A 24,569-nucleotide genomic window follows, 5' to 3' on the forward strand; every position below is an offset into this window, starting at 1 on the left:
TTTCAAAATGCTGACCACCTTTGCTCCGATTCAAGGTGGGTGATGTGTGGTGCCTGTCAGGCACTGTCCTTCACTCCCCGGTAGTCTGACCATTTGATCTGACCCGACCGTGCCTTCAGAACGTAAACCAAATCGAGCCTTTCAAATGTTAATGTTAATTATCCTTCATTATACCTGTCAACCCTGACTGGCGTTTAGCCTATATTTCTGTCATTAAAAGTGTCATTAAAGTTTGGCTCCATTTTCTGGCGCCTTCCTCATGTCAGCATCGGTTTGGACGCGAGGCTGTAGCCAATATGCGTAGCACCTACACAGTGACTTGTATATTATTCCAATGCTTGTGATATCGTGATTTGTGTGATTTTCATTACTTACTTTTTTACTTGCCCTTTCAGACAACTTAAAACTATATTCTTCTCGTGCGACTATTATTATTATTATTATTTATTTTACTTGTCCCGGACAAGAGAACAAGCATTAATGTCGTGTTGTTTTTAAGTTGGGCCTTGTATGATAGATGATTGCAGCATGTTTTCCCTGCTGTAGAATACCTACATTATAATTAAGCCAAGGCACTTTATCATATCCTTCCTCTGGTCTGAAACGGGTCTATTTTGTGGGGGGGGGGATGTGCCTGAATACGCCTCTGCTCCGATGCTATCATGTCTCATTGTATACGCGCTCTCAGCGAGAGACCGAGAGAGAGAAAGCCCTCTGCCATTGGGTCCCTCTTAATTAGTCTCCATGTGCTTCCTATCGAGGCCCATCTATCACAATGAAACGTGGCCAGAACAAAAGGCCACGCCGAGACATCTCAGTGTGTGTTTCCATGTACACTGAGTACGCCAAACATTAGGAACACCTTCCTAATATTGAGTTGCAGAACAGGACTCTCAGCATGGACTCTACAAGGTGTCGAAAGCGTTCCACAGGGATGCTGACCCATGTTGACTCCAATGCACAGTTGTGTGAAGTTAGTTGGATGTCCTTTGGTGGGGAACCATTCTTTTTTTTTACCCCTTTTTCTCCCCAATTTCGTGGTGTCCAATTGTTAGTAGCACATTATAGCTAAGATCCCTTAGCTATAATGTGTGTATAATGTGTGTATAATGTTTGTATAATGTGTGTATAATGTTTGAATAATGTGTGTATAATGTGTGTATAATGTGTTATGTGCCCTACACATCCCTGTAGATGTAACCTTTATCTGTCCTTCAGCATGGTGCACAGCCCACACAATACTGAGCAGAGCACCATAGCAGCTTACATCACACACAGGGACCCAGTGTCAATGGCTGGCTTTTTAATTCCCCAAATGTACAGCATGTGCAGTGCAGAGTGATAGTGACACTGTGTAAGCCCCACTCCAAATAACAGTGGTTCTTTCTCTGTGTAGTTTGTGTATGAGAGTTCCAACTTTCAATATGGGGGATTATTTCACTGGGGGGGGGTGGGGGTGGGGGGGGGCAAAAGGCTACTTTTCAGATTGAGTTCGCGACTTGACGGGTTTGTTCAAGAAATGTCAAAGCTGTCATATTTTACGAGTAGATAGGCGCCCTCTCAGAATGTATCGGGGCCAAATCTGTTGAGAGTAAAACAGACGCGGCGAATTCTGCTCCACATGTGAATAAGAACATAACCCTCTTATCGGCTGTGACGCACAACAGTTGTCTAGAAACTCACAAATAGTCCAGCCGCTTCTGCATGAAAACGGATTATATTCCCATGCTCTCACTTCCTCCCTCGCTCTTTTCTTTTCTCATCTCTTTTTCCTTTTTTGTCATTCCCCTATTTTCATTCCTCTTCTTTGTACCTCCGTCTCTCTCTCTCCGTTTCTCTTCCTCTCTCTCTCTCTCTCTCTCTCTCTCTCTGTTTCTCTTCCTCTCTCTCTGTTTCTCTTCCCTCTCTCCCTCTCTCCCTCTCTCTCTCTCTCTGTTTCTCTTTCCTCTCTGTTTCTCTTCCCTCTCCCTCTTTCTTCTCTCTCTGTCTCTCTCTTCCCTCTCTCTCTTTGTTTCTCCTCTCTCTCTCTCTCTGTTTCTCTTCCTCTCTTTGTTTCTCTTCCCTCTCCCTCTCTCTCCCTCTGTTTCTCTTCCCTCTCTTGCTCTCTCTTCCTCTCTCTCTTGCTCTCTCTCCCTCTGTTTCTCTTTCCTCTCTCGCTCTCTCTCTCTTCCTGTCTCTCTTGCTCTCTCTCCCTCTGTTTCTCTTCCCTCTCTCTGTCTCTCTCTCAGTTTCTCTTCCTCCATCTGTTTCTCTTCCCTCTCTCGCTCTCGCTCTCTCATCCTCTCTCTTCCTCTCTCCCTCTGTTTCTCTTCCCTCTCTCGCTCTCGCTCTCTCTTCCTCTCTCTCTTGCTCTCTCTCCCTCTGTTTCTCTTCCCTCTCTCTCTCTCTCTCTGTTTCTCTTCCTCCATCTGTTTCTCTTCCTCTCTCTCACTCTATCATTCTCATACCCCCCTCCATCTCTCCTGCCCCTCCCTTTCCCCCATCCCTCCCTCTCGTCCTTCCCTCCCTACCCCTCTCCTTCCAACTCAGAAGAGGAGAGATTAAATATTTAAGGTGATGAGCTGCTCTGCTCTGCTCTCTCTCTCCTATATTTAGCCCAGACCTATGTTCTTTTGACATGCACCCCACTGTAGCACAACACACCACAACACTTAACACACAACTCATTAGTAGAATCAGGTGTGTTACTGCAGGGCTGGATCAAAAGCCTGCATGCATACCCAGTACGTTTTTATATTTGCGTTTGAGTCATTCAGCAGACGCTCCTATCCAGAGCGACTTACAGCAATTACGGGTTAAGTGCCTTGCTCAAGGGCACATCAGCAGCTTTCCAGGAGGAGGATTGACCACTACTTATACATCATCCACCCTACATGCAGTACATTACAGTTGACTGTATATGACCCTGATACACACTGGGTGTCCAAAACATTAAGAACACCTGCTCATTCCATGACATAGACTGACCAGGTGAATCCAGGTAAAAGCTATGATCCCTTTATAGAAGTCACCTGTTAAATCCACTTCAATCAGGGGAGGAGACAGGTTAAAGATAGATTTGTAAGCCTTGAGACAATTTGAGACATGGATTGTGTATGTGTGTCATTCAGAGGGTGAATGGGCAAGACAAAATATTTGAGTGCCTTTGAACGGGGTATGGTAGTAGATGCCAGGCGCACCGATTTGTGTCAAGAACTGCAACGCTGCTGGGTTTTTCTCACTCAACAGTTTCCCGTGTGTATCAAGAATGGTCCACCACCCAAAGTTCATCCAGCCAAATTGACTGTGGGAAGCATTGAAGTCAACATGGGCCAGCATCCCTGTGGAACGCTTTCAACACCTTGTAGAGTCCATGTCCCCACGAATTGAGTCTGTTTTGAGGGTGAAAGGGGGGATGCAACTCAAAATTAAGGCGTTCCTAATGTTTGGTATAGTCAGTGTACATTACATGTGCATTACTTTCAGCTTACCCGATCACCAGTTCACACCTGTCCTAAAAATAGCCTCCTTGTTAATTATTCATTTTTCTCAGGAATTATAAAGAAGCTAACTCGGTGAAATACCAGCAATGCACAAGCTCTGTCTTCACGTCCAAATTCAAACGTCTAGCTATGTCTTTCTACTCAATGTCCATCTGATTCGGACTCAGACCTACTTCCCTACTTTTCCATGTAGTGACTCTTCCCTTTGTTATGCTTTCTAAACTATTTTTATGTTTTATTTTTTATTTCACCTTTATTTAACCAGGTAGGCTAGTTGAGAACAAGTTCTCATTTGCAACTGCGACCTGGCCAAGATAAAGCATAGCAGTGTGAACAGACAACACAGAGTTACACATGGAGTAAACAATTAACAAGTCAATAACACAGTAGAAAAAAAGGGGAGTCTATATACAATGTGAGCAAAAGGCATGAGGAGGTAGGCGAATAATTACAATATTGCAGATTAACACTGGAGTGATAAATGGTCAGATGATCATGTACAGGTAGAGATATTGGTGTGCAAAAGAGCAGAAAAGTAAATAAATAAAAACTGTGGGGATGAGGTAGGTGAAAATGGGTGGACTATTGTGCATTGTGCATACATTGTGCTCCAGTGGAACCCGATCCAATGAGAACATTCCACTGTGAGATGTGTAAGTCCCTGACAGAGATGACTCTTCCCTTTGTTATGGTTTCTAAACTATACATTGTGCTCCAGTGGAACCCGATCCAATGAGAACGTTCCACTGTGAGATGTGTAAGTCCCTGACAGAGATGACTCTGTTGTGATGGTCTCGGTCCTAGATGTAGCTTTGTTTCGCCATTGTATTTGAACTACTGGGTTCTGAGAAAAGAGCGTTCTGTGGTAGGTTGTCTTGCTGTTGTCTTGCTGTTTCAGTGACTACTGAAAGTCCAGAAAGTATTGACACGGAGGGTGGAGGGAGAGATCCTTGTGAAGGCAAACGATGGATGAGTGTGTGTCTCTTGTCGCTGTCTCTTCCTCCACTCTCACTCGCTCTCTCTCACGCTCTTCTTGCCCTCTCTTTCTTCTCTCTCTCTCTCTCTCTCTCTCTCTCTCTCTCTCTCTCTCTCTCTCTCTCTCTCCAGGAATTCTTTCCTGTGTTCTCCCACTGTGGAGATGAATGGTGTTATTCTGGGCCCAGCCTAACCCGGTAATAAGAAGGAAAGCATCACTCGCGTAATAGCACTAGGGAAAGACAGGGAGAGAGGGCGCCCGACAAACTAAAGATATGAGACACTTCTGCGCTGTAATACTGGTCATGTCTTTGTGACACCAGTTATTGGACGTAACTGTTTGCTTAGTCCTTCTACCATTTTGTTGTTTCCTTTCATTCAAGCTCTCTTCTTTTGTCCCCCCCCCCCCTCTCTCTCCCTTGTTATGTGTGTCACAGATTGAGGTTGGCCCAGATTTGACAGGGCAGCGTAGTTACATGATCAATTCAAGCCCTCAGTTCAGCCCCAGGTCAGAACATAACCAAAAGGCTACATCAGATCAATACAGAGGCTATGGGCTTCATACTGCTGACTCATGAGAGAGAAGATGAGCCATAGGAGAGCGAGAGAAGGAGATATAAGAGACTGTGACAGATCTGTTGCTTGTTGTCAGCCAGGTAGCAGAAGTCTGAGGCCGCTGATTGCTCTGGCGAATCCTCTCTGCTCTCCTCCCCGGGCAGAGAAGGTAGGCATCTGTTTTCCTTTCTGGAGAAAGACGATCCGTTAAGTTTGTGTTATTGCAGTGTCAGTACAACGGAAGCGTGATGAATATTCAAACCTTGAAGAAGTGCTGCTTGGCGTGAACAAATGTGTCGTGCTGCACTTTCCTGTGTAATTTGAAATGGCATCATCATCATCATCATCATCACGCTTAAAGACACTAAGACAGACAGAGGCGGCGTGCTGCTAACTGGTGATTTTGTCTCCCTACGCCATCAAGGTCACCCTTTATGCTGAGTGGAGCATTTCAGACTTAAGGAAGTCATGCTCCCCTCCACTCCCTCTCCTTTATCCCTCCTTCACTCCCTCCCACTTCCCCCCTCCCTCTCTGCCCCCCCTCTGTTTGTCAGCATTCCTCCCCTTTTTTCCTCCATCCCTCCTACACTTCCTACCTCCCTCCCTCCCTGTGCGGTGTTGCAGATGCAGTTGCCATAGCGACCAGCCGATCCATGTTTGTCTGGTATTTAGTCCAATAATAACCCTGCTGGCTGAGAACTAACTCATCTCCTCTGGAGAGGGAGAGAGGGAGAGAGGGGGGTGGAGGGAGTGACAGAGAAGAAGAGAGGAAAAGGATGGGGAGGCAGAAAAACAGTGTCAGACAGGTAAACAGAAGCTGTAGGAAGGACAAAGAGAGGGGGAGAGGGAGAAACAGGGGGCTAGAGGGAGGGAGAGTATTTTTTTTTGTGCCATGAATGGATCTGTCTCCATCCTTATACATTATCCAGGTGATGGATTGGATACTATTCCTATCATGTAAAACTGTGCAGAGCACCAATGATAGACATCCGTATAAACACTCATTTGCCTTACAAAAGCATACGGTAAAATGGTGTTTTTGCTACCTCCTGCATAAATGTGTGTGTGTGTGTGTGTGTGTGTGTGTGTGTGTGTGTGTGTGTGTGTGTGTGTGTGTGTGTGTGTGTGTGTGTGTGTGTGTGTGTGTGTGTGTGTGTGTGTGTGTGTGTGTGTGTGTGTGTGTGTGTGTGTGTGTGTGTGTGTGTGTGTGTGTGTGCGTGCGCGTGCGCGTGTCATTATAACACACTTACATGTGGCTACAGCCACCACACACACACACACTGTTTTTGCTGGACAGTAGAGAGTCCTGCTCTGTTTTATATTTAATATCAGCCTGGGGGGGTCACTTGGTTGGTGGAGTGATTGAAGGGGAGGGGTGTAGACTGAGTGTGTGTGTGTCTGAGAGAGATGGGATCTGACCTAGTTTCCCTCTGCGTGGGTCCCTGCACCACTGCAGTGCTGTCTGCCTGCCTGCCTGCCAACCAACCAACCAGTAAAAGACGCAGTGAGGTGCAGGTCAACAGGCCTCTACCATGCTCATAGAGTGGTGTTGTGGCCCCAGACATCCCCTCCCCTGACTGGGGTGAAAGGTCCCTGGCCTCCCTTCCTACCTTTCCACCTACGCTCACACAGAGACACCCACGTACTCTACCATCTTGCTGCAAGCCTCTCGATCCTTGTACAGTATACCGAGATGTAGCCCCCGCTTGACCTTTACCCTCCACTCTTTTTCCTGATCATTCTGATCCCTCGCTTCTCCCCATTCGTCTTTTCCCCGTCACCTCCAGCTTGGGCCTGTCAACTCTATTATCCCGGTTCCAAACGCAAACCTCGTCCCCTTCCCCCATGTCACTCGGACCCGTGAAGCATCGATAAGCTGGAAGGAATGGCGTCTTCGTTGATCTATTGATTTTGGCTGGGGTGACAAAGTGAGAGCCGAGTCTCTTTTAAAAGGGAGCGGTCGCTCCATCTGTAATGAAGAAACCCATTGAAGACACTCTTCTTGCTTTTCTTTCCCTGCGCTTGACTCATCCTCATCGATATATTGATTTCCCTGATGGTCCTTCAGTGGTTCAGCCACCCATGTGATTATACTGGGTGCTTCAGAAGAAGAGAGAGAGACACGAGGGATTCTGGTTCATTGACCAGTGTCATGCGAGGCCTATTGAACCGAACGGAGAGAAGAGAAACTGGAGAATTTGAAGAGCCAGGCGTGATTGTTTAAGATGGACGGAGACTCCTGTTGTGAAGCCATTGTGGCTCCATCAGTGTGAAGACTCAGCTGTCCGTGTAGAGTGTGTACTACTATCAACGGTCCTTCAGGGGGAAGTTGCTTTTGCTTTGTCCACTTCCGGGACGTATCACAGTCATTGACCCTGCTGATCGTTTAAAGGGGGTTCCCGTGTGGCGCAGTGGTCTAAGGCACTGCATCTCAGTGCTAGAGGCGTCACTACAGACCCTGGTTCGATTCCAGGCTGTATCACAAGCCGTTATTGGGAGTCCCATAGGGCGGCGCACAATTGGCTCAGCGTCGTCCGGGTTTGGCCGGGGTAGGCCGTCAATTGTAAATAAGAATTTGCTGTGAACTGACTTTCCTAGTTAAATGAACATAAACAATAAAGAGAGGACGTCAACACCGAGGACAGCAGAAGAGGTGTGTCTTTGTCTCGGTTATCTGTCTAGGAGGACTGATGAATACTCTGTACCGCCCCTGATAATAGTAGTGTCTCTACCCTTATGGGAGTAGAGCTGGTCTCACTTTGCCGTTCGTTAAACCTGTCTCCGCTGTCTCCACTGTCGCAGCTAAAACGTGTTCGGTTCACACTGACGTTATCAGTCCCATCAGTAGGCATGATGAGACGATCCAATCCATTTACATTTACATTTAAGTCATTTAGCAGACGCTCTTATCCAGAGCGACTTACAAATTGGTGCATTCACCTTATGACATCCAGTGGAACAGCCACTTTACAATAGTGCATCTAAATCTTTTAAGGGGGGGGGGTGAGAAGGATTACTTTATCCTATCCTAGGTATTCCTTAAAGAGGTGGGGTTTCAGGTGTCTCCGGAAGGTGGTGATTGACTCCGCTGTCCTGGCGTCGTGAGGGTGTTTGTTCCACCATTGGGGGGCCAGAGCAGCGAACAGTTTTGACTGGGCTGAGCGGGAACTGTACTTCCTCAGTGGTAGGGAGGCGAGCAGGCCAGAGGTGGATGAACGCAGTGCCCTTGTTTGGGTGTAGGGCCTGATCAGAGCCTGGAGGTACTGAGGTCCAACTGTTGGTTAAGTCCTGTTGGAAGTGGATTTTTAGTATTGGTCGTCCCTCCCGTTCAATTATTGTGCTCTTATAATGCATTCATATTTCATATCATGTACTCTGAAGCACATTAAATAAAACCTTATTGTCAGCGAAGGTTGTAACGAACGGCGGTACAACACACGTGTCCTACAGGACCAGCTGAACCTCTACTATATATTTTTTATTTAACTTGGCAAGTCAGTTAAGAACAAATTCTTATTCACAATGACCGCCTAGGAACAGTGGGCTAACTGCCTTGTTCAGGGGCAGAACGACAGATTTTTACCTTGTCAGCTCGGGGATTCTATCTAGCAAACTTTCGGTTACTGGCCCAATGCTCTAACCACTCGGCTACCTGCCGCCTCACATGATTAAGAGTGTGGAGTTACATTATAGGATCTCTATAGTTAAGGCCTTTTGACCCCTCCCTCCACTGCTACTGTACATTAGGCACTTAGCTGACCTAGGCTACAGTGGCTTTGATCAACACTCCTTGGCAGTGCTAGGCTGCTTTCTCTGTGTGTGTGTGTGTGTGTGTGTGTGTGTGTGTGTGTGTGTGTGTGTGTGTGTGTGTGTGTGTGTGTGTGTGTGTGTGTGTGTGTGTGTGTGTGTGTGTGTGTGTGTGTGTGTGTGTGTGTGTGTGTGTGTATTGTGTGTTATTGTGTGTTATTGTGTGCTTGTCTCTCTCGTGTCTCCATTTCCTCCCTCTTTCTTTCTCTTTCCTTCAGATTGGTTGTGCTCTTCCTCTTCTCCTTCTCTACGTTCAGGGCTCATTGATCAATAGACTTTTTGCTGCTAAGACATTTTTAAATGACCTACTTAGTCATCTCCACCATTTTAGAGTATATAGCTCTTCTTTTCATGAAATAAATGGTGGAGAAAGAGACACAGAGGAGGAGAGGAAGATATCTGCACTTTCACAGCTTACTAAATATTGTAATGGTTGTCGGGCTGTTTTGAAGGGTCGGAGTTCCTGCATTTGAGCAGTTTTGTTGTTGCTTCCTGTTGTTGATTTCTCTGTGGTTTAATATCACATTGGATATTCTGGGGCAGAAGAGGCTGGAAGAGACATGTCTGAGAAGAAACTGAGAGGAAGTGTGATTTGGCGAGACAGCGGAAGCATTGGCTAATGGCGACCTTGTTGTAAATTCAGTTGAGTCGCCGAGACTCTATATTCATACCTTCAACTGTTCAACTGAGTTGAAAGCACTCCAACATCATCTCACTAACCACCTCTCTCTGACCTGTAGTGCCGCCGATGCCAGCGGAACTGCCTTGAACTATGAATCACTCTCTCTGTTGTGACGCGACTGAAGGACAATTCTAAACCCGCTGTGCCGCCTGGCTAGAACCTTTAGCGACCTGAAAGAGGTGTGTTTACTTTTCCCTCCGTCTCCAGTGGGATGTCTAGGTTGGAGCTGGCGGGGAACATGGGAGACGTGTGAGAGAGTGGATGCAGATCCATTGGGAGGGAGAGGGTGGATGGTTGAGGTGGAAATGACGGCTGTAGAGACTCTTTTATCCACCATTTCTATTCCTTCTCTCCCCCCTCCTTCCTTATACCTCCTCCTCGGGCTGGATTATGTTTGCTCGTGTTGTGGAATACTGGATTGGGGGTTGGCCGCTTGGCTTGGGTGTTGAATTTGTGAGAGGAGTTGGCTATCTATCGGATACATGTGGGCCATTGGTTCGTCTCGACACTCTCCTACCCCCAGCCGCTCCCCCACAGACAATAGTAATAAGCAGAAACACATGAGCATACTGTCCCCATATCAAATCAAACTTTATTTGCCACATGCGCCGAATACAACAAGTGTAGACTTTACCGTGAAATGCTTACTTACAAGCCCTTAACCAACAGTGCAGTTCAAGAACTACCATCAATAGCGTCTTACGGTCAGATGCCGAGCAGTTGCCATACCAGGCGGTGATACAACCGGACAGGATGCTCTCGATGGTGCAGCTGTAGAACCTTGTGAGGATCTGGGGGCCCATGCCAAATCTTTTCAGTCTCTTGATGGGGAAAAGGTTTTGTCGTGCCCTCTTCACGATTGTCATGGTGTGTTTGGATCATGATAGTTCGTTGGTAATGTTGACACCAAGGAACTTAAAACTCTCGACCCTCTCCACTACAGCCCCGTTGATGTTAATAAGGGCCTGTTCGGCCCTCCTTTTACTGTTGTCCACGATCACTTCCTTTGTCTCACTGACATTGAGGGAGAGGTTGTTGTCCTGGCACCACACTGCCAGTTCTCTGACCTCCTCCCTATAGGCCGTCTCATTGTTGTCGGTGATCGACAACCACTGTTGTGTCGTCAGCAAACTTGACGGTGTTGGTGTCGTGTTTTGCCACGCAGTCGTGGGTGAACAGGGAATACAGAAGGGGACTAAGTACACACCCCTGAGGGGCCCCAGTGTTGAGGGTCAGCGTGGCAGATGTATTGTTGCCTACTCTTAGTACCTGGGGGCGGCCTGTCAGGAAGTCCAGGATCCAGTGTCAGAGGGAGGTGTTTAGTCCCAGAGTCCTTAGCTTAGTGATGAACTTGGTGGGCACTATGGTGTTGAACACTGAGCTGTAGTCGATGAACAGCATTCTCACATAGGTGTTTCTGTTGTCCAGGTGAGAAAGCATCCGGGAGGATGCTGTTGATGTGAGTGAGCCATGACCAGCCTTTTAACCTCTTGCTCATACCTGACACGCAGGCGTCCCATCTAGACATCTGGAAATGCAAATGCGCTACGCTAAATGCTAATAGTACTAGTTAAAACTCAAACGTTCATTAAAATACACATGCAGGGTATTGAATTAAAGCTACACTCGTTGTGAATCCAGGCAACAAGTCAGATTTTTAAAATGCTTTTCGGCGAAAGCATGAAAAGCTATTATCTGATAGCATGTAACACCCCAAAAGACCCGCAGGGGACGTAAACAAAATAATTAGCATAGTCGGCGCTACACAAACCGCACAAATAAAATATAAAACATTCATTACCTTTGACCATCTTCTTTGTTGGCACTCCTAGATGTCCCATAATCACTATTGGGTCTTTTTTTCGATTAAATCGGTCCATATATAGCCTAGATATCGATCTATGAAGACTGTGTGATAAACTAAAAAAAAATAGCGTCTTATAACGTAACGTAATTTTTTTAAATTAAAAAAGTCGATGATAAAATTTTACAAAACACTTCGAAATACTTTTGTAATGCAACTTTAGGTATTAGTAAACGTTAATAAGCGATCAAATTGATCACGAGGCGATGTATATTCGATAGGTGTACGTCTGGAAATAATGTCCGGGTAAATCTCAAACAAAATATCCGGTCCGAGACCTGAAGAAATCGGCTGTCTCTTCTTCGTTTGACCAAGAAACAAAGCCTAGGCAAATGACAAGACTGTTGACATCGTGTAGAAGCTGTAGGAATTGCAATCTCGGCTCCAGGTAATTTGCTTTCCCATAGACAATTCATGCAAGTGGCGCATTGATATATTTTCCAATTTTCAGTGATCAGATTTTCCTGCACTTTTCGATGAAACGCACGTTCTGTTATAGTCACAGCCGTGATTTAACCAGTTTTATAAACGTCTGAGTGTTTTCTATCCACACATACTAATCATATGCATATACTATATTCCTGGCATGAGCAGCAGGGCGCTGAAATGTTGCGCGATTTTTAACAGAATGTTCGAAAAAGTAGGGGGTAGGAGTAACAGGTTAAAGCACTTCATGGCTACAGACGTGAGTGCCACGGGGCGGTATTCATTTAGGGACGTTACCTTCGCTTCCTTGGGCACAGCGACTATGGTGGTCTGCTTGAAACATGTAGGTATTACAGACTCGGTCAGGGAGAGGTTGAAAATGTCAGTAAAGACGCGCGCGCGCGCACACACACACACACACACACACACACACACACACACACACACACACACACACACACACACACACACACACACACACACACACACACACACACACACACACACACACACACACACACACACACACACACACAATCTCAGTATTGATCAGAGGAGGCGGGCAGGTTTTATTTTAGAACTGCTGTTAAGGAAAGCAGGGAAATTCAATCTGACGGGCGAACAGTGGGGGTTTCTCTCCATCTCCGATCCACATCAACAGCACCCTATGGAGCCCCTCCCTCGGGGCAGGCGTGCTGTTCTTGGCATAGAACCTGCACTCTTGTTGAGCATCTGGTCTGTCTTTGTCTCTGCCACAGACAGTCTATTCACATGCACTGTCCAGATTTGCAGTAATCTGCACATATTTGCGTCACACTACAACAAGTCCTCTGTTGTTAGTTAGCTTGATAGGTATTTCCCAGCATAGCCCATTGAAAGGGACTTTAAAGTCTCTCAGAGAAGATTTTAAATGGTCTAAATATAATATACCTACACATATCAATTATTTTACGCTGAACAAAAATATAAATACAACATGTGAAGTGTTTGTCCCATGTTTCATGAGATGAAATGAAAGATCCTAGAAATGTTCCATACGCACAAAAAGCTTATTTCTCTAAAACGTTCAAATTGTGTGTACAAATCTGTTTACATCCCTGTTAGTGAGCATTTCTCCTTTGCCAAGATAATCCATCCACCTGACAGGTGTGGCATATCAAGAAGCTGATTAAACAGCATGATCATTACACAGTTGCACCTTGTGCTGGGGACAATAAAAGGCCACTATAAAATGTGCAGTTTTGTCACACAACACAATGCCACAGATGTCTCAAGTTGAGGGAGCGTGCAATTGGCATGCTGACCGCAGGAATGTCCACCAGAGCTGTTCGCAGAGAATTGAATGTTCTTTTCTCTACCATAAAGCCGCCTCCAACGTCGTTTTAGAGAATTTGACAGTACGTCAAACCAGCCTCACAACCGCAGACCACGTGTAACCACGCCAGCCTAGGACCTCCACATCCGGCTTCTTCACCTGCGGGATCGTCTGAGACCAGCCACCTGGACAGCTAAAGCCCTTTTGTGGGGAAAAACTAATTCTGATTGGCTGGGCCAGGCTCCCCAGTGGGTGGGCCTATGCCCTCGCAGGCCCAACCATGGCTGCGCCCCTGCCCAGTCATGTGAACGCCATAGATTAGGGCCTAATTAATTTATTTCAATTGACTGATTTCCTTATATGAACTATAACTCAGTAAAATTATAAATATTGTTGCATGTTGCAACAATGGGCTATACTGAGCCCAGAGTCTTCTGCAAGCCACAGTGGCTTTTCTGAGTGACTTTACCTGTATCTCTTAAGTATGGGAAGTTCTCATATATTTTGCAGGAGACAGGAGAGCTTGGCGCCGAGACAAAAACACTCCTAAAAGGATGAGTCAGCGGTGTAGCGTGGATGCAGATAGGTTGCCCTGTCGGTCCCCAACCTCTAAGAAGATTCCCTACTTCTCTTCCTGTTCTTCCACTTTATCCTCAGAGAGGCTGAGGTAGAGGATTCATAAGTCAGAGAAGAGACAGTTACTGGGGAAGAGAGTAGGAAATCATGTTTTTTTCTAGTAGGAGAGGAGAGGCAGTGGTGTCTGAGTGTCCCCCTGGGGAGATAACTCGATTAAGACTGGTCACTTAGTATTGGATTGATGAGGCGTCAACAGTCGACTGATTTGCTTTCGTAGCATTTTCGTCTACCAGAATCACAGGGATTTTACAATGGATAAAATTATTTCTTAAGCGTTTCTTAGTATTAACCACATATAAAGATGTCCCAATACACATATTCTATGCAACGTCTGTGTGTGTCATTGGCGGCCGGTGCTGTTTAAGATTAGGGAGGATGTTTATTTTTTTTATGAGCATGGCTTTATTTCTATTACAGCATATTGGATGACTCTCATTCATATCCCATTCACCCAGCTCAATGTAAAATCCATAGGTTTAGGCTATTACATGATACTCAAATATTCCCTATACCCATCATGAGGTTTCTACAACCAAGCCTATGAATGAAGGTTTATAACGGTGCACATTTCAAAAGACAAATTGGAGAATCAAAACAGTGGCACATTCAATACTGCCTTGCACACTCCTGCCTGCATCTAGCTGATTTAGGGTGTAATCATTAGTCCAACAGTTGAAAACGAATGTTTCTATTAGGCAAATCACGCAGTACAGTGTACAGCAAGCAGTTTAGCAGTTACACTAGCGGGCCCCGATTGCAATAGATTAATACAACCGACAGCTTACCTTGACTTGGAAGAGTTCCAGTGTTAGCTAGCTGGCTAAGGCTATCCAACATAAATAGCATTCCTCTCGGTATGAGCCGGGTATTTGAGTAGGCTAAATTAGCTAGCTGCATTAACTAGCGAAGTAAATTAAAGTGAAAAAAATATTAAATATAGCTATCTCTCTCTTTACGCTGCTTCTCTTTTGTTTTTGAAGAAATTAATTTGAAACTGTTCAACTATTGTCTTTCTGTCTCTTTGAGTCAACTACCACATTTTATGTGCTGCAGTGCTAGCTAGCTGTAGCTTATGATTTAAGTACTAGATTAATTCTCTGATCCTTTGTTTGGGTGGACAACATGTCAGTTCATGCTGCAAGAGCTCTGATAGGTTGGAGGACGTCCTCTGGAAGTTGTCTTAATTACTGTGCCTCCTAGGTTTTGTATTGAAGTCAGTGTAGCCAGAGGAGGATGGAAGGTAGCTTAGCTGTCCTCCTCTCCGAAGAGGACCAAGGTGCAGCGTGGTGAGCGTACATTTTCTTTTATTAATCTAAATGACGCCGAACAAAACAATAAACACTACCAAAAACAAACCGTGAAGCTCAAAGCCTATGTGCCCTAAACAAAGTCAACATCCCACAAAGAAAGGAGGAAAAAAGGGCTACCTAAGTATGGTTCCCAATCAGAGACAATGATAGACAGCTGTCCCTGATTGAGAACCATACCCTGCCAAAACATAGAAATACAAAATCGTAGATCACAAAACATTGAATGCCCACCCCAAATCACACCCTGACCAAACCAAATAGAAGCTTCAGAAGCTTCTAAAGCTATGACATAATTTTCTGGAATTTTCCAAGCTGTTTAAAGGCACAGTCAAATTAGTGTATGTAAACTTCTGACCCACTGGAATTGTGATACAGTGAATTCTAATTGAAATTATCTGTCTGTAAACAATTGTTGGAAAAATTACTTGTCATGCACAAAGTAGATGTCCTAACCAACTTGCCAAAACTATAGTTTGTTGACAAGGAATTTGTGGAGTGGTTGAAAAACGAGTTTTAATGACTCCAACCTAAGTGTATGTAAACTTCCGATTTCAACCAAGTTGCTAAGTTGACTGTGCCTTTAAACATCTTGGAAAATTCCAGAAAATTATGTTATGGCTTTAGAAGCTTCTGATAGGCTAATTGACATAATTTGAGTCAATTGGAGGTGTACCTGTGGATGTATTTCAAGGCCTACCGTCACACTCAGTGCCTCTTTGCTTGACATCATGGTAAAATCAAAAGAAATCAGCCAAGACCTCAGAAAAAGAATTGTAGACCTCCACAAGTCTGGTTCATCCTTGGGAGCAATTTCCAAACACCTGAAGGTACCACGTTCATCTGTACAAACAATAGTGTGCAAGTATAAACACCATGGGACCACGCAAATCAATCCCAGAACAACAGCAAAATACCTTGTGAAGATGCTGGAGGAAATGGGTACAAAAGTTTCTATATCCACAGTAAACCGAGTCCTATATCGGCATAACCTGAAATGCCGCTCAGCAAGGAAGAAGCTACTGCTCCAAAACCGCCATAAAAAAGACAGATTACGGTTTGCAACTGTACATGGGGACAAAGATTGTACTTTTTGGAGAAATGTCCTCTGGTCTGATAAAACAAAAATAGAACTGTTTGGCCATGCTGACCATCATTATGTTTGGAGGGAAAAGGGGGAGGCTTGCAAGCCGAAGAACACCATCCCAACCGTGAAGCACCGGGGTGGCAGCATCATGTTGTGGGGGTGCTTTGCTGCAGGAGGGACTGGTGCACTTCACAAAATAGATGGTTTATGAGGATGGAAAATTACGTGGGTATATTGAAGCAACATCTCAAGACATCACTCAGGAAGTTAAGGCTTGGTCGCAAATGGGTCTTCCAAATGGGCAATGACCCCAAGCATACTTCCAAAGTTGTGGCAAAATGGCTTAAGGACAACAAATTCAAGGTATTGGACTGGCCACCACATATCCCTTACCACCATCCTATAGAACATTTGTGGGCAGAACTGACAAAGCGTGTGCGAGCAAGGAGGCCTACAAACCTGACTCAGTTACACCAGCTCTGTGAGGAGGAATGGGCCAAAATTCACCCAACTTATTGTGGGAAGCTTGTGGAAGGCTACCCGAGACGGACGGACAGAGACGGACGGACGGATGGACAGAGACGGACGGAGACGGACGGACAGAGACGGACGGACAGAGACGGACGGACAGAGACGGACGGACGGACAGAGACGGACGGACAGAGACGGACGGACAGAGACGGACGGACGGAGACGGACGGACGGAGACGGACGGACGGACAGAGACGGACGGACAGAGAAGGACGGACGGAGACGGACGGAGACGGACGGACGGAGACGGACGGACAGAGACGGACGGATGGACAGAGACGGACGGACAGAGACGGACGGACGGAGACGGACGGACGGAGACGGACGGACGGAGACGGACGGACAGAGACGGACGGACGGACAGAGACGGACGGACGGACAGAGACGGACGGACGGACAGAGACGGACGGACGGACAGAGACGGACGGACAGAGACGGACGGACGGACGGAGACGGACAGAGACGGACGGACGGACAGAGACGGACGGACAGAGACGGACGGACAGAGACGGACGGACAGAGACGGACGGAGACGGACGGACAGAGACGGACGGACAGAGACGGACAGAGACGGACGGAGACGGACGGACGGAGACGGACGGACAGAGACGGACGGACAGATACGGACGGACGGACAGAGACGGACGGACAGAGACGGACGGACGGACAGAGACGGACGGACAGAGACGGACGGAGACGGACGGACGGACGGAGACGGACGGACAGAGACGGACGGACAGAGAAAGAGAGGTGGTGAAAGCACCAGAGACAGGCTCGGGCATTCATCAGAGCTGTTGTCCTATTGGCTGGCCCTGGCATGGGCGGCCATGACAGATGCAGCCCTCATTGCTAGGCTACAGTGCTGTATGTAAAATGCAGAAGTCTGACGTGGGTAGTTTGAGGTGATTTATTTTTGTTTGTTAGGCATTGTTGCGTAACTAATGGGTGTCGAGGTCGCGCTGATTAATTTCTGTAGACTTAGCGCCGCTGGTTGAGTGGATGTTTTGCCTCCGGCCATTTCCACGAGTCACCAAGTGTATTATCATGAATTATGTTTTGTTGACAAATGATGCGAGCGACCGTCGTTATGGTGGAATGGTGTCAGGATGAGAGTTGGATTACGTAGACAAGCATTTCTATCCCTCTCTTCCCAGGTGCTGTCGTTCACTGTAGCACTAGTTACAGCTCTTAAACACACACTTTAAAACACTCCGTCTGTTTGCCCAGACATCCAGACTCCCTCACAAATGCTTTTTTCCCCCTCAACAAATCTTTGATTTGCCTCATTGATCCTCTCAAAGAGGGAATAGTGCAAGATGGCCATTCAGCCAGAAACCCCTTCACTAGATGGCAAGCGCTAAAATCCAATCGGCTGGTTGCCGTACCTACAGTACAGGCACAGGGATCATTCCTGGGGTATAGGCTAGCCTAGCGTGGGCTCGCTATTGTCAATCTACATTGCCAGTCTAAAATGGTCTATAGCAGGCCTCTCCATCCCTGTTCCCTTTAGAGCTACCCTCCTGCAGGTTTTTGCTCCAACCCCAGTTGTAACTAAGCTGATTCAGCTGGTCAACCCACTAATTATTACAATCAGGTGCACTAGATTAGGGTTGGTGCGAAAACCGACAGGATGGTAGCTCTCCGGGAACAGGTATGGAGAGCCTTGCTCTATAGTCTATATCTATGCCCGTTGGCATCCAGTTCGCTGTCATGTCCATATTATGACGAGGAATATTGACAATGGTGAAGGATGCACATTCAATTGTAGTGAACCATGTCAGTGTTTTTGATGTAAAAAGGCCTTTAGCCTTTTGAACAAGAAACACACACCAAACATCATACACCATACTCTCTCTCTCTGTTGATATGGATGTAACAGCTCTAAGCTATGCATGTTCAACACATGCTTAACAAGTCTCTCTTTCTCTCTCTCTCTCTCCCTCTCTCTCCCTCTCTCTGCAGTGAGAAGAGGAAGCTGCAAGTGAATATCGCCAGTCCCATCCAGTGCAGTATGAACGGCAGGAAGTGCACCATCATTGTGGAGCCCAAAATCAACCAATCACAGCCAGACTTCACTAAGAGCCGCTCCGGTTACATTCTGGCTGTTCCTGGAAACTAAAAGGGCCCCTCGGGGGCCACTCGGTCTGTGACGATGACAAGTGTCAAATGAAGACTACAGGAACCATATATATGTTAGGTATAGAGCTGATTTGTGAACTAGATAGTATGGAAATGATACATGGGATGATTTGAGCTCTCAGAATGACAGACATGCCAAATGTGTACCTTTTTTGAATGGGTATTCATTTTACTCAACAACAAAACATTTCAAAAAGGACATGTAAGATGTTTAACACATGCAAAAAAAACAACATTTGTTTGACAGACTCTCACACATGCACAACAATAATTCATCAAAGAGTAGATTTTTTCCCCCTCACTTTTCAATATCAAGTTCATATGTTTAGTTGGGGCATTAATCGTTTTATATTACGCTAGCTTTGGTTTATTTTGATTAGAATCAGATTTCGTTATTTATTTTGATCTAAAGTGGAGATTTGGTGGAATGTTTTTTTTAACACTACCCTTTTGTTTTGGACTAGAGACTCACAGACAGTCCTACATGTACACATTGGAAACAAGAACGGGAGAGAATGTTGTCCCGTGTATTTCAGGGACAGAACCCGTGTCAGAGGCACAGATGAGAAGTGTTTAGTCGGTTAGTCACAGGGTGTGGAGTGGGATGTGTTGAGCATATCTTGAACCCGAACGTCACGACGTGCTCTGAGGGGAGCATTAAAATCTCAATTTAAAACCTGTTATCTGTTCTCTCTGTGTACAGTATGTACATTAATAGTACTCTACATGCTTATAGTATTACGCAAAATGTCTATTCCAATTGGAACTTGCCCCTGCCAGATTGTGTACATTTCATGACAATAGTTCTAGATAATGATTTATTGATGCACCGTAAATTACTTCAACCATTATGTCAACATTTCAGCACGTCTATGCTATATGACCACAGCCAGATGCTGTACGTTTTCCATAGACGACACAGCCAGATGTTGTACGTTTTCCATAGACGAGAGAAAGGATGTCGACACTGTACCCGCGCAGTAAATCAGTGACTGACTCGGCCTGCCCACTGGGCACGCACTGGCTAAATCAACGTTGTTTCCATGTCATTTCAAGGAAAAGACTTTGAACCCACTCGGAATAGACGTTGAATTGGAATGGACCAATTGGAATAGACGTTGAATTGCCGTCTGTGCCCAGTGGGTATTGACTTAGACTGAGGTGGCAGTGGAGGGATATTATGAACACCGCCATTTCCCAAGATCCTTGGCCTACTTCCAGTAGTTCTAGTTTCAGTGTCAAAGCACTGCTGCAGATATCGCACTGTCACTTGGCATTCTTTTCAGAGTGAAAAAAGTTTTCTCCAATCACTTTCAGAATTGCTGCCGAGCGCTAATTGCTTTGAATATCGTCCGTAAAAATCGGTATTGTAATTAGTTAGTTAGCGTCCCTCTCAACTGATCAAATATTCCTTTACCTTGCAGCTATGGCTTATAATGACCTTGTTCTGTTGGATAATAAGCCACTTCAGACCAGAAAATGTCTCTGTATTGGGGGGAAAGTTGTAGGCTATGTATTGTGTTGTGGCTATTATCAGGGACGTCACAGTAGTATCTCTAACGGCAGGTTTTTAATATGTGGCTAGTCCTCAGGGCTGCCTGTAAGACTTGGTTATTATGAGAAGGCCAACTATAGCTATCCCCCCATATCCTCCAGTTATACAATATGTTGTTCGACAGGGCTTCTCTATTCCACTACTCATTACAATGCTCTGTCTGTGACTGTGTGTCACATCCCACCGAAATAGGTTTCTCTATCTCCTGTCTACCGACATGCCTGTCTTGTAGGGAAGGATACTTTTGTCTGAGAACAAAAGCCCAGCCTGGCTGCCTCCTCTCCTCCCCTCTTATTCTCTATCGCTCTCTCTCTTTCCCCTCACTCCATCACGTCTTGGCACTATGCCCGGGTGGGTAGACTGTGCCACTGCAGAGCCGAGGAGGAGTTTACTCTGACCCCCTCGTGCCCTGAGGAGAGAGGGAAAGGGAGGAGGAGACGAAAGAGAAAGAGAAAGAGAGAGGGAAAGTGCATCAATGAAGACACTGAGCTAGATGAGATGCCCAATTTCCCCACTACTACATAAATAAGATGGGAACAACACGTGGTTCTTCAGTTGAGTAAAGGATTCTGATGGTTCACTGACACTCTTTGGGGTGCAGCAATAGGAGACTATTCACATCCTGAGTCCTCTACCGTACATCCAGTGCAAATGGGAAAAAGTCATCAAAGTGAAAATAGATTACTTTTTCCATCACTTTTTCCAGATTTTTTTGTTTGAGTCCATAGCCATTTAGTCTCTTACACTCAAATGTTCTATCAGCTGTACCTTACAGTTTGTGATCTGTGACTCTAGAAGGTGTTGTGTCTGCTGCATCCTTGTCCCTCATTGGTTTGTGTTGGGTTTGACTTGTCTGATCCAAAGCTTTACCTACAATCCCTTCAATTGTTATTTTTTTTCCTAGCCGGATATCACTAACGTTCCTTCAGAAAGGGATCCCAGTCTATGCTATTTCATTGGGTTTGTTCTGTTGGTAACCCTTTTGATTACAATGTGTCCCGTATTCCCAACTTTTCATGGTTAAAATGGTTTAAATTGTACTGCAAAAAAAGATATCCAAAAATGTTAAACTGGGGAATATTGATAACATTGTTGTATCTTCTCATTTCCTTCAATGTATTCAATATACCAAATATCTAGATGAATATATAGATAGTTTGATCAGAAAATGTACGTGCCTAATTTTATATTTTGCATATTTATGTAATATATCAATATTGATGATGAAAGAAAAAGTGTTTGGACCAAATCTGAAGGGAACGTCACTGTTTTATGTTATATGCAAGAGCCACAATGATAGTTATTTGATCAATCATTTGATTAATAAATGTATTTGCTCAAATTTGCTCAATGACTTCATCTTTTGTTGGCATACAGCATTTGATATTACTCACCTAGTCTTGTGTGTGTGTGTGCGTGTGTGTGCAAATTTGTGAATGGGGAGATGTGATGATGACACCCCTTTTATCTCTCTTCAACCAGGAAAAGACATGGTTCATCAAGGTCTGCTGGTATATAGGCTAGTCTGTGATGGGTTTTTTTTTCCTTCTCCCAGCTGTTGTGTTGTCTGTGTGATTTTGGGGGGGAGCAAAACCACGCTAAAGCGCCTGCTAACCTAGCGGCTGTTTCCCTAGATGACGTCGCGACAGCCAAAGCCTCTGCAGTCAGGTCACAGGTCAGGTCGACAGCATCACCACTTCCCTCTCCCTGTCCTCAACAGACACATCATCAGCCCTCCGATGGACGATCACTAAATCAAATCAAATTTGTCACATGCGCCAAATACAACAGACCTTACCGTGAAATGCTTACTTACAAGCCCTTAACCAACAATGCTGAGTAAGAAAATATTTGCTAAATAAACTGAAGTTCAAAAAAGTTACACGGTAAAATAACAGTAATGAGGCTATATACAGGGGGAACGGGTACCGAGTCAATGTGTGGGGGTACGGGTTAGTCGAGGTCATCTGTACATTAGGGGTAACGTGACTATGCATAGATAATAAGTAGGGTAAATTCAAATAGTAATTTGATGAACTGTTCGGCAGTCTTATGGCTTGGAAGATAGACGCTGTTAAGGAGCTAGACTTGGTGCTCTGGTACCGCTTGCTGTGCGATAGCAGAGAGAACAGTCTAGAAATTGGGTAGCTGGAGTCTTTGAAAATGTTTAGGGCCTTCCTCTGACACCGCCTGGTATAGATGTCCTGGATGGCAGGAAGCTTGGCCTCAGTGATGTACTGGGCCATACGTACTACCCTCTGTAGCGCCTTGTGGTCAGATGCCGAGCAGTTGCCATACCAGGCGGTGATGCAACCAGTCAGGCAGGATGCTCTCGATGGTGAAGCTGTAGAACTTTTTGAGGATCTGGGGACCGATTGCCAAATCTTTTCAGTCTCCTGAGAGGGAATAGGTGTTGCCGTGCCCTCTTCACGACTGTGTTGGTGTGTTTGGACTATGATAGTTTGTTGGTGATGTGGACACCAAGGAACTTGAAACTCTTGACCCACTCCACTACAGCCCTGTCGATCTGAATGGAGCCATTCAGCTCCTTTGTCTTCCTCATGTTGAGATAGAGGTTGTTGTCCTGGCACCACACTGCCAGGTCTCTGATCTCTTCCCTATAGGCTGTTTCATCGTTGTCGGTGATCAGGTCTACCAACGTTGTGTCGTCGGCAAACTTAATAATGGTGTTGGAGTCTTGCTTGGCTACACAGTCGTGGGTGAACAGGGAGTACAGGAGGGGACTAAGAACGAACCCCTAAGGATCCCTTGTGTTAAGGAAGAGCGTGGCAGATGTGTTGCTGCCTACCCTTACCACCTGGGGCTGGCCCGTCAGGGAGTCCAGAACCAGTTGCAGAGGGAGGTGTTTAGTCCCAGGGTCCTTAGTTTAGTGATGAGCTTTGAGGGCACTATGGTGTTGAATGCTGAGCTTTAGTCAATGAACAGCATTCTCACGTAGATCTTCCTTTTGTCCAGGTGGGAAAGGGCAGTGTGGAGGGCAACAGAGATTGCATCATCTGTTGATTTGTTGGGGCGGTTTGCGAATTGGAATGAGTCTCGTGTTTCTGGGGTGATTGTGTTGATGACCAGCCTTTCAAAGCACTTCATGGCTACAGACGTGAGTGCTACGGGTCAGTAGTCATTTAGGCAGGTTACCTTGGTGTTCTTGGGCACAGGGACTATGGGACTATGGTGGTCTGCTTGAAACATGTAGGTATTACAGACTCGGTCAGGGAGAGGTTGAATGCTCTGAATACACGTCCTGGTAATCCATCTGGCACTGAGGCTTTGTGAATGTCGACCTGTTTAAAGGTCTTACTCACATCGGCTACGGAGAGCGTGATCACACAGTTGTCTGGAACAGCTTGTGCTCTCATGCATGCTTCAGTGTTGCTTGCCTCGAAGCGCGCATAGAAATATTTTAGCTCGTCTGGTAGGCTTGTGTCATAGGGCAGCTCGCGGCTGGGCTTCTCTTTGAAATCTGTAATAGTTTGCAAGCCCTGCCACATCCAACGAGCGTCAGCGACGGTGTATTAGGACTCAATCTTAGTCCTGTATTGAAACTTTGCCTGTTTGATGGTTTGTTGGAGGGTATAGCGGGATTTCTTATACGTGTCCGGATTAGTGTCCCTCTCCTTGAAAGCGGCAGCTCTAGCTTTTAGCTCAGTGCGAATGTTGCCTGTAATCCATGGCTTCTGGTTGGGATATGTACAGTACGTATGGTCACTGTTGTGAAGATGTCATTGATGAAGCCGGTGACTGATGTGGTATACTCTTCAATGCCATCGGATGAATTTCGGAAAATATTCCAGTCTGTGCTAGCAAAACAGTCCTGTAGCTTAGCATCTGTGCATCTGATCACTTCCATATTGAGTGAGTCACTGGCACTTCCTGCTTTAGTTTTTGCTTGTAAGTAAGAATCAGGAGGACATAATTATGGTCAGATTTGCCAAATGGAGGACGAGGGAGAGCTTTGTACACTTCTCTGTGTGTGGACTAAAGGTGGTCTCGAGTTATTTTTCCCTCTGGTTGCACATGACATGTTGGTATAAATTAGGTCAAACTAAGAGTCGGCAGTTGTGCTATATTTCATACTCTTTGATTATATTGCCTTTGATTTACCCCATGGCCAATTTAAATCAAATTGAGACAGATTGAATGGTCATAGATAATGCAATGATTCAACCAGATTCTATTCTTTATGTCTC

The 24,569-nt window shown here is 45.6% G+C and overlaps 1 protein-coding gene across 2 annotated transcripts in view; it reads left to right on the forward strand.

The window, feature by feature from the left end:
• The window catches only part of LOC118367064 (unconventional myosin-Id), a 132,115-nt gene extending 110,408 nt beyond the window's left edge, over positions 1-21,707 (forward strand). For both annotated transcript variants that reach the window (XM_035750065.2, XM_052490289.1), the window contains exon 22: positions 18,630-21,707. In XM_035750065.2, coding sequence (XP_035605958.2) covers positions 18,630-18,786 — 157 coding nt within the window. In that variant the 3' untranslated portion in view covers positions 18,787-21,707. The remainder of the gene's footprint in view (positions 1-18,629) is intronic.
• Positions 21,708-24,569: the final 2,862 nt, after the last annotated feature.

This window comes from Oncorhynchus keta, chromosome 3 (genome assembly GCF_023373465.1).
Source record: "Oncorhynchus keta strain PuntledgeMale-10-30-2019 chromosome 3, Oket_V2, whole genome shotgun sequence".
Lineage (NCBI taxonomy): Eukaryota > Metazoa > Chordata > Actinopteri > Salmoniformes > Salmonidae > Oncorhynchus > Oncorhynchus keta.